This window comes from Mirounga leonina, unplaced genomic scaffold (assembly GCF_011800145.1).
Source record: "Mirounga leonina isolate KUSES-001 unplaced genomic scaffold, KU_Mleo_1.0 Mir_115, whole genome shotgun sequence".
Taxonomy (NCBI): Eukaryota; Metazoa; Chordata; class Mammalia; order Carnivora; family Phocidae; genus Mirounga; species Mirounga leonina.
Window position 1 is genome coordinate 87,362,655 of NW_023270268.1, and position 22,934 is coordinate 87,385,588.

The following is a 22,934-nucleotide window of genomic DNA, read 5'->3' on the forward strand; positions in this document are numbered from 1 at the left end:
ATCCACGTCGTTGCAAATGGCAAGATCTCATTCCTTTTGATGGCTGCATAATATTCCATTGTATATATATACCACATCTTCTTTATCCATTCATCTGTCGATGGACATCTTGGCTCTTTCCACAGTTTGGCTATTGTGGACATTGCTGCTATAAACATCGGGGTGCACGTACCCCTTCGGATCCCTACTTTTGTATCTTTGGGGTAAATACCCAGTAGTGCAATTAACACAGCAGTATTCTTGACAGGGTAATACTTCCTCCTTTGTTTTCACTGTTCACTTTAATAAAAAGCAAATTTTGGCCAGTATTTGGTCCATAGGGGTAATTTAAGTCAATGTCTTTAGTAGATAAGTATGATTTCTTTTCCCATACTTAGAGCCCCGAGAGCTTACAAATCCATTTTGGCTTATTTTCTGCTAAAGGCCCTGTTCTGCAGGAACACATATGGAAATTCACTTAGTTTTTTGCCAATTAAGTAGGTTTTTCAAATCTTCTTTTCTTACTTCGAGTAGTAATTTTCCTGGAAAGCAGTCGGAACATTCTGTGGGGCTGGGGAGTAATCTGAACTCTTTTTCTAGAAGAAAGGGGGCATCTAAATGGTCTAGGGCCCCAGACCATGGGCTGTAGTCAGGGGAGGGAATTCCCTTAAAGAGTCAACATTTCTCCAGAGGTGTCTGGGCCATCGATCTAAGATACAGAGCCCCATGTAACCCCAAAAGAACAGCAGTCACATTAAATAATTTCACTTGTTCTCAAGCTCTGACAATAATTTTCAGTCTGACAGCTGTGGCATCATCTCTCTTCAAAGCTTCAGTTTAATATAATGGTCATGTAACTACACTATGGTTATGATGGCCAAATCTAAACCTCTCATCTATGGGCTCTAACACCCAACTGTGTAGCAGTGCATTGTTCTCTCCCTTTCCATCCCCATTAATGGCATTTCAATTAAGGTGTCCTTTTTCTTTCCTTTTCTTCTTCTTTTTCTTTTGAGTATATTCAAAAGAGAAACTCTCAAGCTTGTGTCTAAATTTATCTCCACTGGTCAATATGGACATCTAAATTAACTCCCTTTTTCCAAGTGTCAACAGCTTCCAAATCAATATTTCCTGCTCCACCAACTTCCATCAAACACAAATGCCTTCTCTGAAACTGGATCAGATGACTCCCAAAAGAAAGAGCCCTACACTGACAAGGAAAACAAGTCCGCCTAATGAGGCATGGTGGCTTAACTAAGCAGCAATCCCTTGGCACCTCCCAAGGCCACTGTGCGTTTCCTGCAGTCTGACTTGAGCAATCCAGTATGCTTTTGAACTACAGTCGTACGTGTGTCATCCTCACCATGGTGGGGAGAAGCAACTTTCTCCTGCAGAAAAGTTTTTTGTCCTCCAACTCAAGAAATACTGAATGGGAATGTATCCAGAGATCCATCTAGCCTGGATTATTCGTATACAGACAACCTATGTCCCCATTTGACAAACTACCTATCATCATGTCAACTCCCCATCCTATACAGAATGTATACTCAAAGGATAAAAAAATCATTTCCATTTTCATACCAGTTAAGAAAAACATAATTTGGGAGTTGACCCTACTATTAATGTTGGAACAAAAAATAAATACAATTAAAAACCAGGAACAAAAATACCTATTTCATTTCACAGACAAATAGGAATGATTTTCCTGTTATCTGTTTTGTTCAGATGATCTCTCCTGCCACCTTTGGCTGGTGGAAGTAACAGTGTATGAAGAGTGGAGGGTTCCCATGACCTGTTGGAGCCTGCTGACCGGTTGGGTAGGTGCCACCCTCTGTGCCAGATGCAGGCCCTGTGGGCCTGTCTTCTCAGATGTGGTGCTGTGAAGACCAGGAAAATCCCAGACTGCGTTCTGCTAGAGGGCTTCTTTCTATTTTTCCTGGAGCCCTAGGGCAGGACTGGGGCCCAGGAGAGGCAAACCGTGGGACTGTTGATAAAGGAAGCATGGGCTCAAGTTTCAGCTAACTAGTCAACAGGCCCTGGGAGCACTAATCCTATGCTACTTCAGTTTCCCCCACTTGTAAAAAATAAACATGCACCCCTTTCCCCCATGGGTCTCTTCTCTTAAAATGAGATTATAAATGAGAAAGAACCTCTCCTCTGAAAAGTAAGTACTATCATTATTACCAAGAGTCTCAGAATTTGTGTAATCCTCACTGCTCTGGGTCTGCTAGGATTTCCATCATGGCTCTCCAGCGACTCAGGTGTGATCCCAGTGTAATTACACAGAAAACAATCTGGATGGCAGCCCTGTGATCCAGCCTGCCTTGGTGCTCAGTGATTTCACCTGCGCTGAGGACAGATCTTCAGCATAGTGTGTAAGGGCTCTGGATGAGCACTGCTCGGGAGAAGCAGAGCAGAGAAGACCATTTTGCCCATGATAATAAATAACAATATAATAACTAAGACCCAGGCATTAACAAGAAATACTCTGAATATAAGAGAATAGCAATGATTAAATAAAATACGGTGTTTTTGTCCCCTGTACTAAATTAATAGAGTTAAATAAGACAGTGTAATAGCCATGGTGCATAAGAAAAAATGCTTAACAGAAAGGTCCTCTGCTTAGGTTATTTCAGGTGGGGGTCTGCCTTCAGGGAGCAGGGGTTGGGATTGCTTGAAAGAATGTGGAGCAGAAGGAACTATCATGGAATTGCCTGGAGGTGCCCCCCCCCCCTTGCAGGGAAGCCCTCCTAGACCAGTGGAGCACGGTGACATGCTCTTTGCTCCATGTGACCATTGTCTGGTGACCTAAGCTTCAGTGGCCTCATCTGCAAATCGGGAATAAGATCTGCTTCAGAGAATGGTTGTGAGGGTTGATGGAGAGATGAGTGTAAAAGGTACCCAGCACTCAATAAATTATTATATATTTGTATTTCTTCAATCCCACTTTGTCTAAATAAAAAAAAATCTCATTCATTATGCTGCTAATTAAAACTGAGTCTGTTCATAATACAAATATACAATATTTTAAAATGTGTCATTGGTTCCTGTGTTTTCCTAGAGGTTCCTAGAGGCCTGGCTATGTCCTTTGGTAAAATGGCTAGTATAACATCTCATACTGATAAGAAATCTTCTTTTAATTGACTTTAATAGGGCAAGACAATTTTCTTATAAGCTGCACATGCATATTGAAGAGCACGAGGGCAACTGCTACCATTTACTATCAGCTACGTGTCGGGCACTGCACGAGGTCAGGTGCCCCACATTAACCAACTGGGCTCTAAAGCCCGACCATGTTTATCGATGAGAGATTTGCATATCACATGAACTGTGTGTCACGATGGAGGATAGAAAGGAAGAGAACAGGCTCAGCGACTCCTAGGACACCTTGGGAAAGCTCTGGAATGCTCTTCTTGCATTGTTAGGAGAGAAAACTAACGCATTTGTGGTTTGCGCCTTGTACCACCGATCTAGTTGTCAGATGCGACAGATAGCAACCTCCCTTTCAGAAACCCAACAACCACTCCTTCGCTTACCCGTTTTCCAAGTTCTGGTGACGAGGGTGGCTCCGTACACCTTCCCCACACCAGGAGCAGGCCCGGGGCCTAGGGGGGAGCCCAGAATGAGGGCGGGCGGTGGAGGGGCCGGGCTCACCTGTTTGACCTCGGCCTGTAGGTGCCGCAGTTGGAGGCACTGCTCCAGCCGCTTATGGGTCTGCTCTGCGTTGAGCTCCAATTCGTGTTGCTTCTCATGGAGAAACTCCAGTAGCTCTTGTACCTGGGCTGCCAGATCAATGTCTTTCTCACAGATTAACTCAATTCCTGGTTAAAGAAAAAAGTAAACAAGGAAAAATGAGGTAGTGCTACAAAGACCATACTTCTTTGAATACGCACAAGAAAGCAGGAATTCAGCAACAGCCAGGAGCAGTGCCCTCCTGGCCTTTACACATCCCTCTCTGAAGCTTCTGTTTGGGGTGTCCAAACCATGCCTCCACTCTGGATTATCTGATCCTTTTCCTGGGAATTTCAACAGATGATCAGCTCCTTATTATCAGCTGGTGTTACAGAGAGAGGTGGTTCTCTGGGAGTCCATCCCCAGAGAAGAAAGCGCTCGGCAGTCCCTCCTGGGGGGTTTGCTAATACCTACAATACTCACAAGCAAGGCTCTGGATCATATTGGGAAACAAAACAAAACCGAAAATAACCTGTCTCAGGAACTTCTGCCAAAGGCACACTCTTTTAGCCGGTCAGATGCAATTTATACTTAAATGGCAAGTTTGTTCTGATGAGAGTCTCTGGGCAGGGGTGATTTTATTAGCCAACTACTTGGGCGCCCTAAAAAAAAGCAACTCTTAGAACTACATGCTAGAGCTATCTCATATATTGTTTCTCCAACACAGGCAAACGCACCCGATAAACGCACCCAGCAATGGCACAGGGGTACCGAGCGCTTCTCCATTTACAAAAGCCATGTTAAAGTTGCACCCACACAAGAAGAGTGTGCTCACTGTCCTTCCGCTTTTTTAAAGCAAAGAATAAGCCCAGTCAGCCAGTTAACAAGAGTTCCCGATGTTTATGGATACGTCACCCAGCATTAATAAACTGCCAACTGCCTGACCTGTGATGGGACCTCGAGTCAATACCCACCAGGCAGAAGCTGTGGCTCCATTCCTTGTCCACATCCCACTCCACCTGCCTTACTTTTTCTTTTTTTAAAGATTAACTTATTTATTTTAGAGAGAGAAAGAGCAGGGGGAGGGACCGAGGGAGAGGGAGCATCTCAAGCAGACTCCGTGCTAAACATGGAGCCCAATGCAGGACTCAATCTCACAACCCTGAGATCACGACCTGAAATGAAACCAAGAGTCAGATGCTTAACCAACTGTGCCACCCAGGCGCCCCTTCCTTACTTTTCCTATATACCTCTCCCAACATACAAGCGTGGACACACACACACTTTTCTCTCCAGCAAGCTGGTGATCCTATTTATACATTCATCACCAGCAGGACTAGAATAGCCTTCCTCAAACAGATCTGTGTTTCAGGAAGGGTCATTAAACCCTGGCACAGAGTGAGGGGACTGCCTTAGTTATCAAAGGCCTTCTTGTCTGCTAGTGGCTTGAATTCGATTCCTACCTTAGCTCTTGAAGGCTACATGAAGAGTGTGCTAGCTTTGGAGCTAGCCCTGAGTCAGAATCCTGGACATGGGAAAGTTATCTAAGCCGTCAGAAGCTTCGATTTCCTCATATGTGAAATACGGTGTTATATACCTACCTACCTACCTACCTCGTGAGCTGCCTGTTCAGGACCTCATTGGGAGGATTAAATGAGATAATGTATGTGGAGTCTCTGTCGTGTAACATAATACACACAGACCCATGGCTGTCCTGATTCCAGACTCTTAAGCTCTCAACTCCCTACCTTCTTGCGTTCGTGCCCTCTTGGTTGCTATCTGCCTCCAACCTGATGCAAATTGTAACCTGTATTGTTTCTTGGTTCTGACTGATTCAACCTTGCTCAGACCCATAGCTTTATAAAAATCCTAAGTCTGGATGGCTTGCCTCCTTCTGATCCGTGACTCCACCTGGCTCTGCAGCTTCTCAGTTCAGTCCAGATCCTTTCCCTGGCTCTCCATCCTGTCGTCTATGACCCAATGCAGCTGTGCTCCTGATGCTGACAAATAGGGACCCAGCCATCAGTGGGGGTGGGACTAAAATTCCCAAAGCCTAATGTACTTCCATGGGGATCACACCCCAAGGAGCCTGCCAATCTCATGTATAGTCACCTAAAAATAAGTCCCCTCTGGGAGACTTCCCCAGCATTCTGACTCACATCATCAGAAACTCATCACTGCCACCACCAACATACCTTCCGGATACAGTGGGGAGGGGGGGTGTAAGGAGAGTGTACGCATGCAAAGGGAAATTCATTTCTAGAGGCAAAAATAGTGTTTTATATAAGGACAATATGGAAGAGTGGCAAAAACTTCTGGTGTTACATGGTAATAATTTCAGTATCTTTTCATGTTTATTTTTTTCTACCAGTTTCATAATTCCAAATCCCATCTCCTGAAATATCTGTGGGAGACAGAGAAGAACAGCTTGTTCTTTTGGCAGTCAGCTCCCTTCAGTTCCTATTTTCAATTACCAAGGGGATAAGGTAGAGCATCTCCTTGACTGAAATAAAAAAGAAGAAGAAATACAAAAATTTCTATCTCTGCAGCGCTCAGCACAGTGAGATGACCCTTGACTCCCATGTTTACTTTCTGGAAATGTAATTTAAGATCCGTCTGCAGGAGCAGAAGCTCTTCCCTGTTTCCATGCAGGTTTTCTCTAGCTCCTTTTCATGCCGCATGCACCTCTGGTGTTTAGTATGCTGGGCTTGGGAAAGTGTCTTTCTCTGGGAAGCCCATGGCTCACCTCGGCCACCTGGCATGTAAATGGGCCCTCTAAGCTGGTAACTCGTCAAAGGGGCTGGTACCTGCTGAGGACACAATCCCCAACCGGCTCCCAGCCTGCCCCGAGACTCCAGCCCTTCGCTTGCATCTACCTCTCTTGGTACTGTTTTTTGGGAGATGAACACAGGAAATAAAATGGGGGAAGACAATGCCTAGTCCACTCAACCGCACATCGTGCTGTGGATGGAGTGAATGGGAGGAACATGAAATGGCACCTAGGAGGAGAGAAACTCACTCCTTCCTCCCACTGTCCCCACACACATCGACACGAGTCCCAGTCAAACCCCATCAACCGGTAAATACCCATCAATCAACAGCAAATAGTTTGCTTGTGTTCGCATTACTCTTCTCAGTCTGTTTTCCTAGGGGCTCTCAGAAATGCAGCAAGACATGTGTGTTCTTTCCATCAAGTAGGGAGACAGTTTGTCAGTCTCTTTAGGGCAAGCTGTATTGATGTGTTCCACAAGGTTCTGTACCCATTCTTCCCTTAGAACTTTCCCGTTGGGGGTGGTTCCTTAACTTGTCCCTGTTCTCGCAGGAATGCAGGCTCCCTGGTGCCAGGGCCACATGTGTTATGTGTCTCTGCATCCTCAGCTCCAGTAGAGGGCTTGACTCATAACAGCCAATAAATAAGCTCTTCCGTGAACACATGGCCTCTGCAGGGAAGGGCTCAGGTCACGTGCTGTGGTGAAAAGCACCTGCGAGCTCTGGGAAAGGACAGACTTAGGTTTGAATTCATGCTCTGCCCCCTATGAACAGTGCATCTCTGGGATCCACATCTTTTCTGAGCTTGGGTAAAAACAATCCCAACAATGACTTCTGGGGTGTCACAGGACTTAGTGAGATTAGGTACATACAGTGCCTGGCATTTAGTAGGCTCAAAATATGCATGTTCCTACTTTTTTACAACATATTCATTATTGATTATTAATGGAACTGTTGAATGGCTTGTAAAAATGTAAACTGTGGGTTTACTGTGAGGTATTTACGAACTTGCTCAGTGTACATCATTAGAAACTGTGATGGTCTGGATGGTCTTAGACCAGGGCTCTTAATCTTGGCTCACATTAGATCTGGAGAACTTTAAAAATCACTGTTGGTCATTGGCCACACCCAGAGCAGCAACAGGAGACTGTCTGTGGGTGGTACCCAGACATCAGGAAGTTTTAAAGCTCCCACGGTGATTCAACATGCAACCAAGATGGGAAACTGCTGGATAAGATGGTACCATGGCCAGCAACCCGGGGACAGAGATATTCTTTATGCTATACTCGGTCAGCAGAATGGTTGGCACTGCGTTTGTTTAGGGCCCGAGGCCACAGCTAATAATGTCACTGTACTTTTCCTTTGCTGCCAGTTTGAGGGTACCACTTTAGTTCCCTCAAGGAGAGAGGTGGCTGGGGTCTAGAGTAAGGTATAGGTATTCCTGGCTATGTTACCCAGAGGCGTTCTTTGTGCATTAACGTCAGCCTGCCTCAGTGAGAGACTAGCCCTTCCCTCCTCACTCCTCCTTCTGTGCCCCTCCCTCAATGTAACACCCCGTTCAGAAATGATAAAGTCCTTTAATCGGGTTTTTAGATCAGCATTCTCAACCCTGGCCATACAAGAGAATCACCTGGGAAGTTAAAAAAAAAAAAAAAAAATCTGGGCCCACTCCAGACCAATTAAGCAAGGCTCCCTGAGGGGTGGGGCCCAGACCTTGGTACTTGTAAGCTCTGCAGGTGGTTCTAAATCTGCAGCCGGGCCGAGAACTATTGTTTTACATCTACATTCTCTTCTCCTCCGCTCAGCCCCCATCTGATCCATTTTCCCATGAACCCCAGAGTAGCTTCCATTTTAGAAAAACACAGGTCTTTTCTCTCCTTTTATGATGCAAGTGAAATTATTTGTGGCCCCTTATTTTTTCCTACATCTGTCCCACCCACATTGATGTTCACTCCATTAACTAATCAAATCCTCTTATTGAGAATGTGCTATGTGCAAGACATCAGCACTCTGCCAGATGCCGGGAATGGAAAGAGAAGGAAGAAAGAGTCCTGCCCTCACGCTGCTGGAGAAGCTACAGGAACACATGGCTGCAAGAGAATGCAATACCTGCTAGAATACAAGCATAACATGTCACAGTTACCAAACTTCTTCGAGGCCTCACCATGCTTGCGCATTATTGCACTGCATCCTCACGATGACCCTGTGCGCTGGGTATTCTTATGACTGCTGTTTTCCGGAGGAGAGTGAGGCTTGGAGAGATTGGGTAGCATGTTGGGGCACAGCCGGGTAGGGAGGGTGTGGCCGTGTGCCAACCCAGGCACTCTTCCCTCCCATCCGTGCTCTGAGCTCTATGCTCAAGAAGAAGAAGGATCCCCACCACACTTAATTTATTTTTTATTTATTTTCAAATGCTAGGGCTGGGTTCTTTCCAAGCACAGTAAATTTTAAGTATCATTGCCACAGATCCCAAAGATTTTTCACTTAAAAGCCTCGCATAAAGAAAACTTGATGCTTTGATTAGACCAAGCAAGCAACACGTCCACAAGACAAGCAGCTCTTCTTACTCCTAAGACCACATGGAATAGTCACGTGGTCAGATTTCCGTGGAGAGACCTGCAGTATAGCCACTGGGGGTGGTTAGGCTGACTCATCATGGCAAGTATGAACTGGAGGGGACTGCAGGAATCCAGGCCCACCTCCCACACTAGACAGAAGAAGAAAGGTCTAAAGAGAAAGAACAGGAACTTTCCAAAGGCAGACTGCTAGCTGATAGTGGAACTGGACATTGACTTCAGCCGGCATGCTTTCCCAGCTTGACTCTTTCCAGCAAAACCTGGCACCTCCCAACTTGAGGCCAAAATAGAAAATGCTATAGCGAGGAGAGAATGATGAGCAAGGGGAGAAAGTGTTCCTGTCTCGCCTTCTATTCCTAAAGCTAATGCTGATTTAAGCAAAGGCTTTGCTTTGGTTAGAGCCATTGGCAACACCAGAGGGACTTAGTGGAACCTGGCTCACCATGACAACTGCACACCTGAAAATAAGTGTATAGAAATTCCCTATTTCCATTTAGTCCTACAAAATCAAAGCATAAGCCCTTCATTAAGTTAGCATGGAGGGCTAAACACCAACCAAGAGCTTAATTTTGTTAATTGTCTTTTTTCTAAGACAAGAGTTTATTTTACCTTGAGTTCAAATATAGTTTATTAGACACACATCACCAATGATGAAGACATTTACTGCCTCAGTCCGGGGTCTCTGAAGTCCTGCATTCCTCAATCACCTGGGGGCAAGACCCAACCTGGGTCCACCCCCAACCTCCACCCCAACCCCCCAGCTCCAGCACAACCCTGCTCTCCCTTCCTCCGAGCCAGAGACGAGGTAGATGCATCCTCTGCAGGACCCGGCATTCAGCAGTAGACAGGAAGTGAGCTTCCCTGAAATCCCTGGATTCATTCCCTTGGAAGCCTTTGAAGCCCCCTGGACGATGCCAGACTGAACAGCTAGCTGTGGTAGGAGCAGGGGAACAGCCAGTCCCAGCAGACAGGGCTGAAGAGGCCAATCAAGCCTCTTTTCACAAAGCTCATTTCTAGATCAGGATACTGTGGGTGTGGGCAGCCCATCTACCCTAGGTGTTTTCACCCACTCAGCCCTCAAGGTTCAGGAGGCTGCCAAGCACAGCTAACCCGCGGTCACAGGCCATCTGCAGGGGCTGCCAACTCCTGGTCGGCTTTCTGTTACCATGGATACCTGGCTCTTGGGACAGAGAGGGACTTGCCCAGGTCACGCCAGCATCCCAGTACAAAGTACCGCGGTTTCGAGGCAGACCAGCTTCCCTCCTGCCAGATGCATCAATACTGAGGGACGAAGGGTGACAGCCCTGCAAGGCCTCTCGGTCCCAGCCTCTCTCTTAGGTCCTGCGCATCCTCTCATGGTTCCCAGCCTTAGCTGGATTGCCAGCTATTGTGAGCACCATGAGGGGAAGCTCTAACATGAAACCCTGAGTCCAGGTAAGGTTCTCAACTGCAGAGAAAGGTACACTTTTCCCCCTCCTTCCCTAATAACACCTTGAAGATGTACAAGCCATTGCCAAGCGTGTATCTCAACAGGCACATGATTTCCCTGGAGATTTTGTTAACATACAGATTCAGATTTCTAAGTCTGGGATAAGGGCTGGGAGTCTATGTTTCTAATCAGCTCTTAAGTGACGCTGGTGCTGCTGGTCCAGGGCCCACACTTTGAGTAGGTCCTAGATTCATGGTGCATCAGCACCCCTGGAGGGCTTGGTGAGACACCCATTGTTGGGCCCCCCCCAAGAGATTCTGAGGTGGCAGGTTCAATGGGCCCTTAAACCTTCCTGTGCTTCTCAGCCCTGGCTGCACAGTGGATCACCTGAGAAGGTTTTTTTGCTGGTGCCCAAGTCCCATTCAGAGGTAGTTAAATCAGGACCTCCAGGCTTAGGGCCTGGCACTGCCATTTTTTAAAAGAACCCCCCACCCTTGCCCCCGAGAGACTGCAATGTGAATGGCCCTTCCTGGGGCGGTGTGGGGCACGGTCTGCACTGTGTAAACAAGCCTGGGCAGCTGCAGCTGTTCACAACACAAACGAAAATTCACGAGCGAACAGAATTTACCAGACTGTCTTTCCTCTGGTTAGGAGTGAAGTCTCTTTGAATGCTGTTATTTATTCTTTCAGGTCCTTAAAACAAACACAGTTCCCTACAGTCAAGTTTGAGGGCTAACGTCTGCCTGACAATCTCATGATTCTAAACATCCTTCTTGGTCAACAGGGACATGGACCTACTGTGTCTTCAAGAGTTAATGGCCTGAACCCCCGTCTGCCTCTTCCTGGAGGGTGAGGAACAGGAGCCAAGGAGGACCTGGGGGGAGGGGAGGCCAACGGTGGGGCTGGGTGCAGAGACTGTGTTCCAGCACTCTACTTGCATGTGCCTCTGTGAGTGACTTCTTGTCCACTGGACTAGTTGACCGTGGGAATGCCGTGGCTCCCTCTGGTTCCAACACCAAAGGCCGTTTGGGAGAGCGGTGGGTGTCACAGGAAGGGTTCATGCATTTGCTGGATAGACACTGAATAAAGCTCGAACACAAAAAGAAGTGAAATCTGGGTAACTCAGCCACGGTTTCTCGAGAAGTTATAAAATTATATGACCTTGCCATAAATTTTTATCAGCACTTCTAACACTCACACACAGACCAGTGATTAAAAAAAACAACAACTGGGCTCTCTGAGAGGCCTGAGCCAGAGACCAGGAGAGGGGGCCTGGGGGGTGAACAGCAAACATCTACACATTAGAATACAATTCACACAGCTGGCTGGCTGCTTTCGGAGCCCACCTGGTTTGTTTCTGCAGGCCCCCGTTTTTTCCCAATCTGTGCAAATTTCCATTTTTTGTTTTCCCCATTCTCTGCATAGCACCGGGAGCCAGGAGATCCTGGCCCTATCCTCCTCTTTACCAGAACCTAACTGGGCAATCTTGGACAAGTTATTTCGGCTCTCATGCATCAGTTTTCTTTAAAATGGCAAAAACCTCTGCTCCCGTATCTGTGGGAATGAAGTGGATGAGCAGAGTGCACGTGCTGGCTGGAGTCAGGCTGGCCTGCTTGCTTTCATCATCTCCCTGCCAGAAGGAGGAGGATGGGAGAGCTCACCCACCTGAGGCCTGGACCTCCATGATGTACTGGTGCAGATCCTGGCCCTGCTGGATGACCTCGAACGTCATGTTGTTCATGGCTAGCTTCCGCTCCGTGTGGCGCTGCAGCCGCTGCTCGGCCAGGGTCAGATCCTCCGTGTTGAAGTCATTCATCTGCCGGAGCAAGTCCTCATTCCAGGCGTCCAGCTCTGCCGTCACCTGTAAGGGAACGACGGTCGGTACCGGCTCGCAGGTCCACGAGAGAGTGCGAGAATGAAGCCTTACTAACTAACCCTATCCTTGGATCCGTCTCCGCTTTGCAGTGGCTGGACTCCTAAACTACAGTTAAGCCCCAGTGCACGTCGGTCACAGCATTCTCCAGGTGTTTCTATGTCTACAGCAGCAACAAATGCTGTGCAAGTTACAGTTCATGAAGTTTTTGCATATCCCATCCTGTTCCACACCTCCCCACCCCCCAGTGATCTAGAGAGGCAGGAAGGGTGGAGATTGCCAGGGCTCCGAAGGCAGGAGTCTATGGAGTGGATAGTGTTGAGAGTCCTGGTGAGGAGAAGCAGAGCAAAGCTGAGCTGCTTCAATTGGGAGAGTGAGCCTCAGAGATCCGGTATCTTGGGAATCTGAATCTACCAAATGTGAAATATGTCTAGCATTCTGAATCTGGTGTTTCTGTATTCTTTCCTCTCCCCTTCCCTACCCTCCTCCACCCTCACCACCTTGACATCATTAGGCTGAGGGCCCCTGTCGGTTATGAAGCCCAAAGAATGAGACTTTCGAGGGGCTACTCAGCAGACCAGCCTGACTCCTAAGGCCGTCTTCCTGGGGTCTACTCTCTTTTCTCTCTGTTTGACTCGTTCTTCCCATTACCCCCAAGAAGCGATGTGCAGATCCTTGAAATAGTCTGATTTGTGTGTTTCTAATATTTGCTGGAGTTTATTTTCTTTCCTATTTTCTGTTTCATCAAAAAATGTTCTTTCATTGCCTTCTTCCTCTCTACCTTCTTTCTGGGTACAAGGCTGGCACACAGCAAGGGCACTTTTTTTTTTTTAAGAAAAAGCTTTGTTTTCAAACCTGAAGCTTACCTACTGTTCATGAGCAAACCTAACTTTCCAGCCTCATCTCATGTTCTGTTTCAGAAACCAGTCAGCCGGTTACTCGCCGACCCTGAGAGTTGGCTCCTGCCCTCTCTAGCCTCCTTCCTTGGTTGGATAGCCCTGAAACACCCTTGTTTTTTTTCTACCAGTCTGCTCAAATCCTCACCACCCTTCAAAGTACACCCTCTGATGTGAAGAGCTTCATGACCACCCCCAGACCCAGAAGTTTTTCTCTGGCTTATCTCAAACTATCAGATGTGGACTTGTTGGCTCATACAGAGACCGTGAAAAGAAAATCCTGCACTGGGGAATTAATTTGGCTACTTAACTCCATTTGGAAAAGAAACCTGAAAGAATTTGTTCAGGGCAAAAAGTAGGGCCTGAACTAAATGAATGAAAGATAGAACACAAGTTGCCCACAGGGCATTCAGCTTTCAATCACCCTATTTTGCTTTCTCTTTCCACTCAATTAGGTCCATCTCAGCTCCAGCCCACTCAGTTCCCCTCTTGGCTCCAGCGGCTCCTATCTCCCTCGCTCTCCTGAATTAATTGGAGTGTTAGGATACAATGACCTCTTTGAGAGATACACTGGCAATATTTCTATTCTAACAATTGTCTACTCTAGAGCCATAGCCATAAGGGAAATCAGAGAAGGAGCGAAACAGAAAGAAAGGGTAAGAGGCAGTGGGAAGTGGGAAGGCTCACTTCAAAATGAAGCCCAAGACTTTCCTGCCAGATGACATTCACTGAATCCAGCATTCTCCTGGCACAGACTGACCCGAGGGACTCGGCTTAGCAGCTGCCTTGGGCTCTGTTCTCAGGGCGTCCTCTCCACTGGCTCCTCCTGCTTTCTCAGTCTTCCCCCTCCCCGCCCAATGTTTTATTCTGTACTTGCCTGAATGAAAACTCACCTGTCACTTTTCTTCCCTTTTCCTATGGTCTATTCCCATCTATTTAGTTCTTTATTATCACCTGCGAAATTGGAAATCTCACTATGCAGTCTTTTTCTCCAAATCATTTGAAGATGCTGGTAATCATGATGAAGATGATGATCATGGGTTGAAGAAGGTATTTACCTTGTACAGGCATACTTCGTTTTATTGCACTTCACTTTATTGTACTTCCCAGATGTGTTTTTTATAGAGTGAGAGTTTGTGACAACCCTGTGTTGAGCACGTCTACTGATGCCATTTTTCCCACAGCATTTGCTCATTCCATGTTTGTGTTGCATTTTGGAAATTCTCACAATATTTACAGACTTTTTCATGATTATCGTATTTGTTGTGGTGATCTGTGGTCCATGATCTCTGATGTTACTACTGTCAGTGTTTTGGAGTACCACGAACCACACCCATGTAAGATGAAGAACTTAATATGTGTGTTCTGACTGCTCTACCAACCAGCCATTGCCCCATCTCTCTCCCTCTCCTCGGGGCTCCCTATTCCCTGAGACACAACAACATTGAAATCAGGCCAGTTAATAACCCTGCAATGACCTCTAGTGTTCAAGTGGAAGGAAGAGTCTGTACGTCTCTCACTTTAAATCAAAAGCTAGAAATGATTAAGCCTCAAGAGGAAGGCATGTCAAAAGCTGAGATAGGCCAAAAGCTAGGTCTCTTGCACCAAACAGTTGGCCAAGTTGTGAATGCAAAGCACGGGTTCCTGAAGGAAATTAAAAGTGCTACTCCCATGAAAACTCAAATGATAAGAAAGCAAAACAGCCTTATTGCTGATTTGGAGAAAGTCTGAGTGGTCTGGATAGTAGATCAAACCAGCAACAATATTCCCTTAAGCCAAAGCCTAATCCAAACTCTTCAATTCTATGAAACCCAAGAGAAGTGGGGAAGCTGCAGAAGAAAAGTTGGAAGCTAGCAGAGGTTGGTTCATGAGGTTTAAGGAAATAAGCCATCTCCATAACGTAAAAGTATAAGGTGAAACAGCAGGTACTGATGTAGAAGCTGCAGCAAGTTATCCAGAAGACCTAGCTCACATAATTCATGAAGGTGGCTACACTAAACAACAGATTTTCAATATAGACAAAATAGCCTTCTATTGGAAGAAGATAGCATCCTGGATTTTCACAGCCAAAAAGAAGTCAATGCCTGGCTTCAAATTCTCAAAGGACAGGCTGACCTTCTTGTTAGGGGCTAATGCAGCTGGTGACTTGAAGTTGAAGCCAGTGCTCATTTCCCATTCTGAAAATCCCAGGGCCTTTAAGAATTATGCTAAACCTACTCTGCCTGTGCTCCATAAATGGAACAACAAAGCCTGGATGACAGCACATCTGTTTACAACATGGTTTACAAAATATTCTAAGCTTCCTGTTGAGACCTACTGCTCAGAAAAAAATATGTCTTTCAAAGTATCACTGCTCACTGACAATGTACCTACTCATCTAAGAGCTCTGATGGAGACATATGATGAGATTAATATTGTTTTCATGCCTACTAGCACAACATCCATTGTGCAGCCCATGGATCAAGAAGTACTTTCAACTTTCAAGTCTTATTATTTAACAAATACATTTTGTAGGGCTATAGCTGCCACAGATAGTGATTCCTCTGATGGATCTGGACAAAACACATTGAGAACTTTCTGGAAAGGGTTCACCATTCTAGGTGCCATTAATAACATTCATGATTCATGGGAAGAGGTCAAAATAACAGCATCAACAGGAGTTTGGATAAAAGTTGATTCCAACCCTCATGGATGACTTTGAGGGTCTAAGACTCCAGGGGAGGAAGTAGGTGCAGATGTGGGGGAAACAGCAAGAGAACTAGAATTAGAAGTAAAGCCTGAGATGTGACTGAATTGCTGCCATCTCATGATAAAATTTGAATGGATGAGGAGTTGCTTCTTATGGATGAGTAAAGAAAGTGGTTTCTTGAGATGGAAACTACTCCTGGGGAAGATGCTGTGAAGGCTGTTGAAATGACAACAAAGGATTTAGAGTATGACATAAACTGACATGATAAAGCAGCGGCAGAGTTTGAGAGGACTGACTCCAACTTTGTAGGAAGTTCTACTGTGGGTAAAATGCTATCAAACAGCATCACATACTGCAGAGAAATCATTTGCACACACACTGTGTACATTAAGGTCCAACCCTATTCCAACTAATAGTAGGAAGGAAGGATCCAAGGCATTTCATTGTGGTGAGATGCTCTGAAATACATGGGCTGTCAATTGCAAAATGAGCATCTTTCTGTTTTATGATGTCACTATTTTTATTAAGATGACAAAAAGTGAAAGCTAAATATTCTCCACTGACCTACAAGTGTTGGATGACAGGGAAAGACATATTGCAGCTAAAGAGACAGTCTTGTTGCATGGGAAGAGCTCTTTTATCTATAATGGGTTTGTATACTGATATAGGTTACCACTGTGAAACTAAAATTCAACAAATTATCAGTCATTTATTCTTCTTGTCTAGTATTTTCTTTTCTGTGAGTTCTTTTTGTTTCTAAAATCAATTTATAAAATGTTGATAGTGAATTCTAATATAGGTTATTTTAAAGGTATATCGTAACATTTCTTTCTGCTTTAGAAATATATATATAACTTCTCTAAAGAGTTAAAATATTTATTTATGTAGCTATATAAAGATCTTTGGGGATATCGCAAGAACTTTCGGGAAAAGCAGAAGGATTCGGCAATAAAGAAATCTACTCAATTGTTTCTAATTTTTGGCAAAATAATGTAAGAGCATATTGCAACATGCTATAATTGATGAGTTCCAATGTTCAGTTACCTAATTTCTATTCCAGTAGATAATCTGTATAATTGAATAATTTTTATGAACAATTTCATGTTCTTTTCTTCATTAACATCACGCTAAAACAGAGACCTTTGAAATAATCATGATGGCCTTGAAGGGGTCTTGATTGGATCCTCAGTAGTTATTTTGCCCATATCTTTGCCTCTTAATGAGTTTGAGACCTGTGGGAATCTAATCTGTTTTCAAAAGATCTCCCCTTTGTTGAAGAGCTCCTACAACATACATTGTCCATTCATTCTAGTACTTATCAATGCTTGAATGCCAGTGTTTTTCCTCCCGTGTAAGCTAAATACCTAGTCCTGGAGCTTAAATCTGCTTCCTTCTCCTGAATCCCCAGTATCCTCACCAGAAATAAGAAGCATATAGCATTTGTACCTTGAGAATATAACCTGACTTTAGGCTCACAATCATTACAGAGTGATCTGAAAGTTTCCATCAGGCATCTTTGATAATTTACCCCAAACAGGTGACTTGCCAGAATATGAAAGCTGTGTGAATAATCATTTTTGTTTTTTTGTTTTTTTTTTAAGAAGGAAGATGGTAGCAGAACACCCCCCCACACACAATGATGCTGAAATCAATTTGGCAAAAGTCTGGAAGAGACTATCAAATTAATATTCTGTGTAGGCTTTGATTTACTTTATGGAATTTATTTTGCATTTCCTTCTCAAAGGAACTGGGGCATATTTAGAGAATGCTACAGTGATCCCTAGGAGCAATCCACCAACAGGGATCTCAGATAGATCTCATTTTCTTTCTTGTTATAGTTTCTATGTTGGTGGGTTTGACGTATATTGCAAACGTTGAGCACAGCATGGCTTTGCAGAGCCTGGCACAGAATCTATAGAAGAAGAGGTTATAAAAGTGGACTAGATGATGGGGTCCTTAGATGATCCCCAGCCAACACAATGACTGTGCAGGCTGATGGCCCTGCGTCACCAGAGGAAAACTTCCAGTGGAGCACCACAGGGCCCTGCCTGACCTGGCCAATATTTCAAATAGCTACAATGTTGAAGCAATAATAAATTTACCTTGATAGGCTGAAGAACTGGGCCAAGAAGAAAAACAGTACAATTTGAGAGGGAAAATATATAAAAGCTTCTATTTAAGTTTTTTTTTTTTTTTTTAAAGTAAGTATATCAGAAGCACCTTGTAAAAACAACCCGGGGCTTTTAAGGCAGCACAAGCCTAGACAAGGCAGGTGATAACGCCACGGAAAAGGCTCCTGTCCATGCCAGTTCCCTGATAGTGTCCTACCCAGGTGTGTGGCTAACTCGCCTTCAGCACAGGGCAACCAGGAGTTAGGTGTCTGGAGACCACATCATATCCAAAAAGACACGAGTAAATCGGGGATATGTGTGCCACAGAGAAGGGCTGATGATGAAGAGAAATAGTCATCAAATTTTTAGGGTCAAGGGGACTGTAGAAATAACTACATAATCTCAACATTTTTCAGATAAAGGAAAAGAAGCCTATGATGACCATTTTCAAATATTTTTAAGACTGCCAAATAAAAGAGGGAACAGATTTTTTCTGTTTTTCCAGAGAGCAGAACTAGAACCAAAGAGCAGAAGGGTGGAAATTCTGGTTCAACACACTGATAAAATCCTGAGCTCCCTTGTCTACCCTATCCCCCCAACCCCACTTCTAGACTTCGGAGATATCCCAGTAGAGGCTAGGTGGCATCCCCTGGGGATGCCAAATCCTGGCCACCAACTTTTACCTGTCTTCCAGGTATAATCTCATCAAGAAACTTTCCATGGGCAGCCTCACTAAACTAAATATTCCTGTCTCAGTGTTCTCATCCAACCGTGAGTCTCTCTCTGTCACAGAATTATCACATTGTATGATGATTCTGTTTCTCTGTTGCTCCTTAGCTACCCGCCTAATGGCAAGGACTGTTGGTATCCCCCATATAGTTTTTGATTCATATTAGGTGCTCACTAAATGTTGACCGAGTTGGATTTCTATCAGGCAAAAGGCTGACTGAGCAATCTCTTTCAAATATGAGACAGTAAAAGCCTCTACGTACAACCAGTTGAAGAGTTGAGACCACCAGTAAATTGTAATCAGCCGTCTCTCCTCAAGGCAGAATTTTCCTCCTTGAAGGCTATTTTTTCCCCAGCCTCAGCCTAGCTACAATTTGTCCTAATGCAAACCCCATAGATCTATAGTTGGCTGTTCCATTCCATACTCAGGTTAATCACACAGATTAATTTGCAGGTACACTGAACAAACTCTGATTGTGATTATAGAGTCGAAGATTTAAAAGAAAGACCATAACTGTGGCCCACGTTTCATAAAGTCCCTAATGTTTTTTTTTTTTAAAGATTTTATTTATTCATTTGAAACACAGAGATACAGAGAGAGAGCATGAGCAGGGAGAGAGGCAGAGGGAGAGGGAGAAGCAGGCTCCCCGCTGAGCCAGGAGCCCGATGTGGGGCTCGATCCCAGGACCCTGGGATCATGACCAGAGCTGAAGGCAGATGCTTAACCATCTGAGCCACCCAGGCACCCCTATAAAGTCCCTAATGTAAAGTATCTTTCTTGGTGTCATTTCTAGTACTCTATAATGTGAGTATGCCAACCCCAGGGGATGCCCCAGATTATCCACTGAAAACACAAAAATTCCCACTGTATAAATATGTATCTATATGTGCATATATATCATATGCGCACATTATTTGATTAAACCAATAAAAAAGATGCAGTGTTTCCCTAGACTTTCACTAATAGACTGACACTGGAACCTCGCTGCAAGAACTGGCAGCCCGTGGGGTGGGAGAGGGCTCCTCCAGGAGGGTGGGATCCTGCAGTGTAGAGGGGCCGACTGTGGCTCTTTTGTCCCTTTGCTTTCAGCATAGTTCAAGTTACTGCTCTTTACATGCACCCAGTTAAACAGATTTATCTATTATCTACTTTTAACTAAGCTTCACAGAAAGACACATGGCTTATCAAGTTTCCTGCAAAGAAACTGCAGTTTGAGGACAATAATATGCATGAAAACACAAGAGAACTTTGAACTCTCTGTTGGCCACCTTGTGGGGTAAAGAAACAATGATAATCTAATCAGATCTGTCAAGAAGCCAGGCTAAAAAAATAATTAGAAATGATCAAGAAAGCGATCTGAAATATGGAACCACAACTTCTAATGAAAAAAGCTGAATTTCACCCTACAGGCACCCTGAGTTCTGAGATTATTAGCCAGTGATTGAACATGTGTACCATTTATAAACTAATATATGCAAAGATAGGGAGTTGCAAGTTCAAAAATATTTTATTAAGAGAGTGCACAATCAAAAGAATTTGGAGACTGCTGGCCCGTTCTTGCTTCTAAAAACATTTTTTTTTTTTTATTTCTTTCTGATCATTCTGGTCAGTTGTAGAAAACTTTGAAATGCATGGAAGCTTTGAGAAAATATCACCCATATTCTTACCACCACAACATAAACATTATTCACATTTGGTGAAATGTCTCTGCTATCACAACCATTTCATATAAAATGTCTTTCGTAGGGGGAAGCTGAACCCACAGGAAACACTTTACAGAACATCATGTTCCACCATGGGTCACACTGTCTGGTCTCCATGGAGGCTAAGAAGTTATGTCAGGAATGCAGCTGCAGTCCTGGCTTTTGAGCAGTTGCCTATACATTTGGGATATGTTTCATTCTTGGTGGGGGTGTCCTATGACCTCAGCCCAGGTTATCCTATGGGCATCATACACACCATTCTCACTGAGGAAAAGGAGTCTGGCACAGCAACTCTTGTACTATCTTAATTTTTAAATTAATTAGCCCATCTTAGCCATCGGTGACATGGTTAAGGAGTCATGCTTAGATTCCCAGATGTCAGGGGCGCAGGCCTGCTCTGGTTTTCAGTAATCCCCAGGAATTTCGAGTATGTCCATCAAATGCCTTCCTCGAGGGAAAGACCCCATAGCTGAAGGTTCTGCAGTGACAGCCCCTGTCCTGGCTAATGTCAGCTCTGACATGTCCCTCACTATACAAGCCGCCCTCGGTTTCACACTCTGACCCTTCCCTAGATGTTTGCTCGTCATCCCCCACAGTGAAACACTAGCTGGTATTTGAAATAATCTCATCACCCTCAAAAATAACTTCTGACAATCTGAGTTGAAGCAGAAATTTTTCATAGGGTTGGCAGGATTTCCATATCAATCTGAGATGAAATGCAGCCGTTTCCCAAGCTTTGGGCCACACCCCAGATGGGGCACAAGACCCCTTCTAAAACCTGGATGTCACTGCCTAAACCAGAGGGTGCTGAACCAAATCACTATTTTTATCTCCCTCATTTTTTTTCTTAATTTTATTTATTTATTTGACAGAGAGAGACACAGCAAGAGAGGGAACACAAGCAGGGGGAGTGGGAGAGGGAGAAGCAGGCTTCCCGCGGAGCAGGGAGCCCGATGCGGGGCTCGATCCCAAGACCCTGGGATCATGACCTGAGCCGAAGGCAGACACTTAACGACTGAGCCACCCAGGTGCCCCATATCTCCCTCATTTTATTAGACCTTCATACTGTGTCCTCACTTTTGCTCTACTACATTATCAACTATTCAAGTTTTTGTGCCATATGGGGGTTGCCGGGGTGGCGGGGGGGGGGGGTGGAGAGAATTTTTATACAATACAAAGGCTGAAGAATTCAAATCCTATAATTGAAATAACAAGCTCCTCTGGTGCAACATTTAAATAGGATCCAATCTTAAAGTATTGGATTTATAGTTTGCTTTTTTGTTTTAAAGGATAATTTTGGCATATACTCTGGATTGTTTCTCAAGAGTGGGAATGGATTTTCCAGAATCGCTTTAGGCAAACACACCCTATTGATGCCCCCTACCTCCTCTGGCTAATGTCAGGGGTGCAGTTCATGGCAAAGTGAAGCTATCTGACCCATTCTGCGACTAAGCCAGCAACCCTGACCTCAAAACCATGCCATCTAATGAAATAAAACCTAAACATCCAAACCCTCAGATGATTTCCTTCCTCTTAAGCAGTTTTTTATGTGGACAGGGAATGAGAGGAGATTAAATAGAGACTACAAGAGCAGAATCACCACACCTGCTAACATAATTTCCCAACGGATACATTCACCTTTGGCAGGCACAGTGGAGCTGGGGAGGGATGGTGGGAGTGCCTGGGGCTGGCGCCACTGCAATCATATGTAACTCTGTTTATTTCAGTGAGCCTCACTCCCAAGTACCAAAGATTAACAACTCACACCCCCTCTTTCCTTTCTTTGTTACCTTCATCACCCCAGCTTTATGAAGTTCACCACATTCTCTCTGCTGCCTGCCCAAATCTCTAATTTTCCACTAGCATTTTCATTGTTCTTTCAACATATATTTTTAAGTATACATTTATTTTTCTTAAAGTTTATTTATTTTAAGCAATCTCTACACCCAACGTGGGGCTTGAACTCACGACCCTGAGATCAAGAGTCACGCACACCTCCAACGGAGTCGGCCAGGCACCCCACAACTTATGTTTTAATACTACTTCCTACCTGAAATCCTTTTGAGCATAGATTCAAAATAAATTAAGTAAAAAGTACACATAAATACACCTAAAGTTATAGAATAAGCTGGAAGGATAATCAAGATCTAGATTTAAAGACTTATCTTTTCCTTTGTTCTGGAAACTGTCCAGAATGCCCCTTTTTGAACAGGTAGTCTCAAGCAAGAAATTGCAGTGGCTTCCAGGGAGGCAAAAGTAGATGTGTGGTTATAAGAAGAAAAAGACTGTAAGACAGGGATAGGAAGGATTGTTTCAGGACTGCTTTCCTTTTAATATTTGTGATTCTCAATATAAACTCTGTTGCTCACAGAATTGAAGAAGAGTATCTTTTGCCAGGACAGTTCTCAGGTCCTAGCTGGGACTAGGATTGGGATATGGGAATTGCAACATTAAAAAAAAAAAAAAAAAATAGTCATTTCCGTCCAAACCAGTTTCATGAAGTTTCC

The 22,934-nt window shown here is 44.5% G+C and overlaps 1 protein-coding gene across 7 annotated transcripts in view; it reads right to left on the bottom strand.

Moving 5' to 3' along the window:
• KALRN (kalirin RhoGEF kinase) overlaps positions 1-22,934 on the bottom strand; it is a 648,894-nt gene that overhangs the window by 276,301 nt on the left and 349,659 nt on the right. For all 7 annotated transcript variants that reach the window (XM_034999991.1, XM_034999993.1, XM_034999994.1 and 4 more), the window contains exons 14-15: positions 12,091-12,286; positions 3,634-3,800 (exon numbers count right to left, since the gene is read on the bottom strand). In XM_034999991.1, the coding sequence (XP_034855882.1) occupies positions 3,634-3,800; positions 12,091-12,286 (363 nt within the window). The remainder of the gene's footprint in view (positions 1-3,633; positions 3,801-12,090; positions 12,287-22,934) is intronic.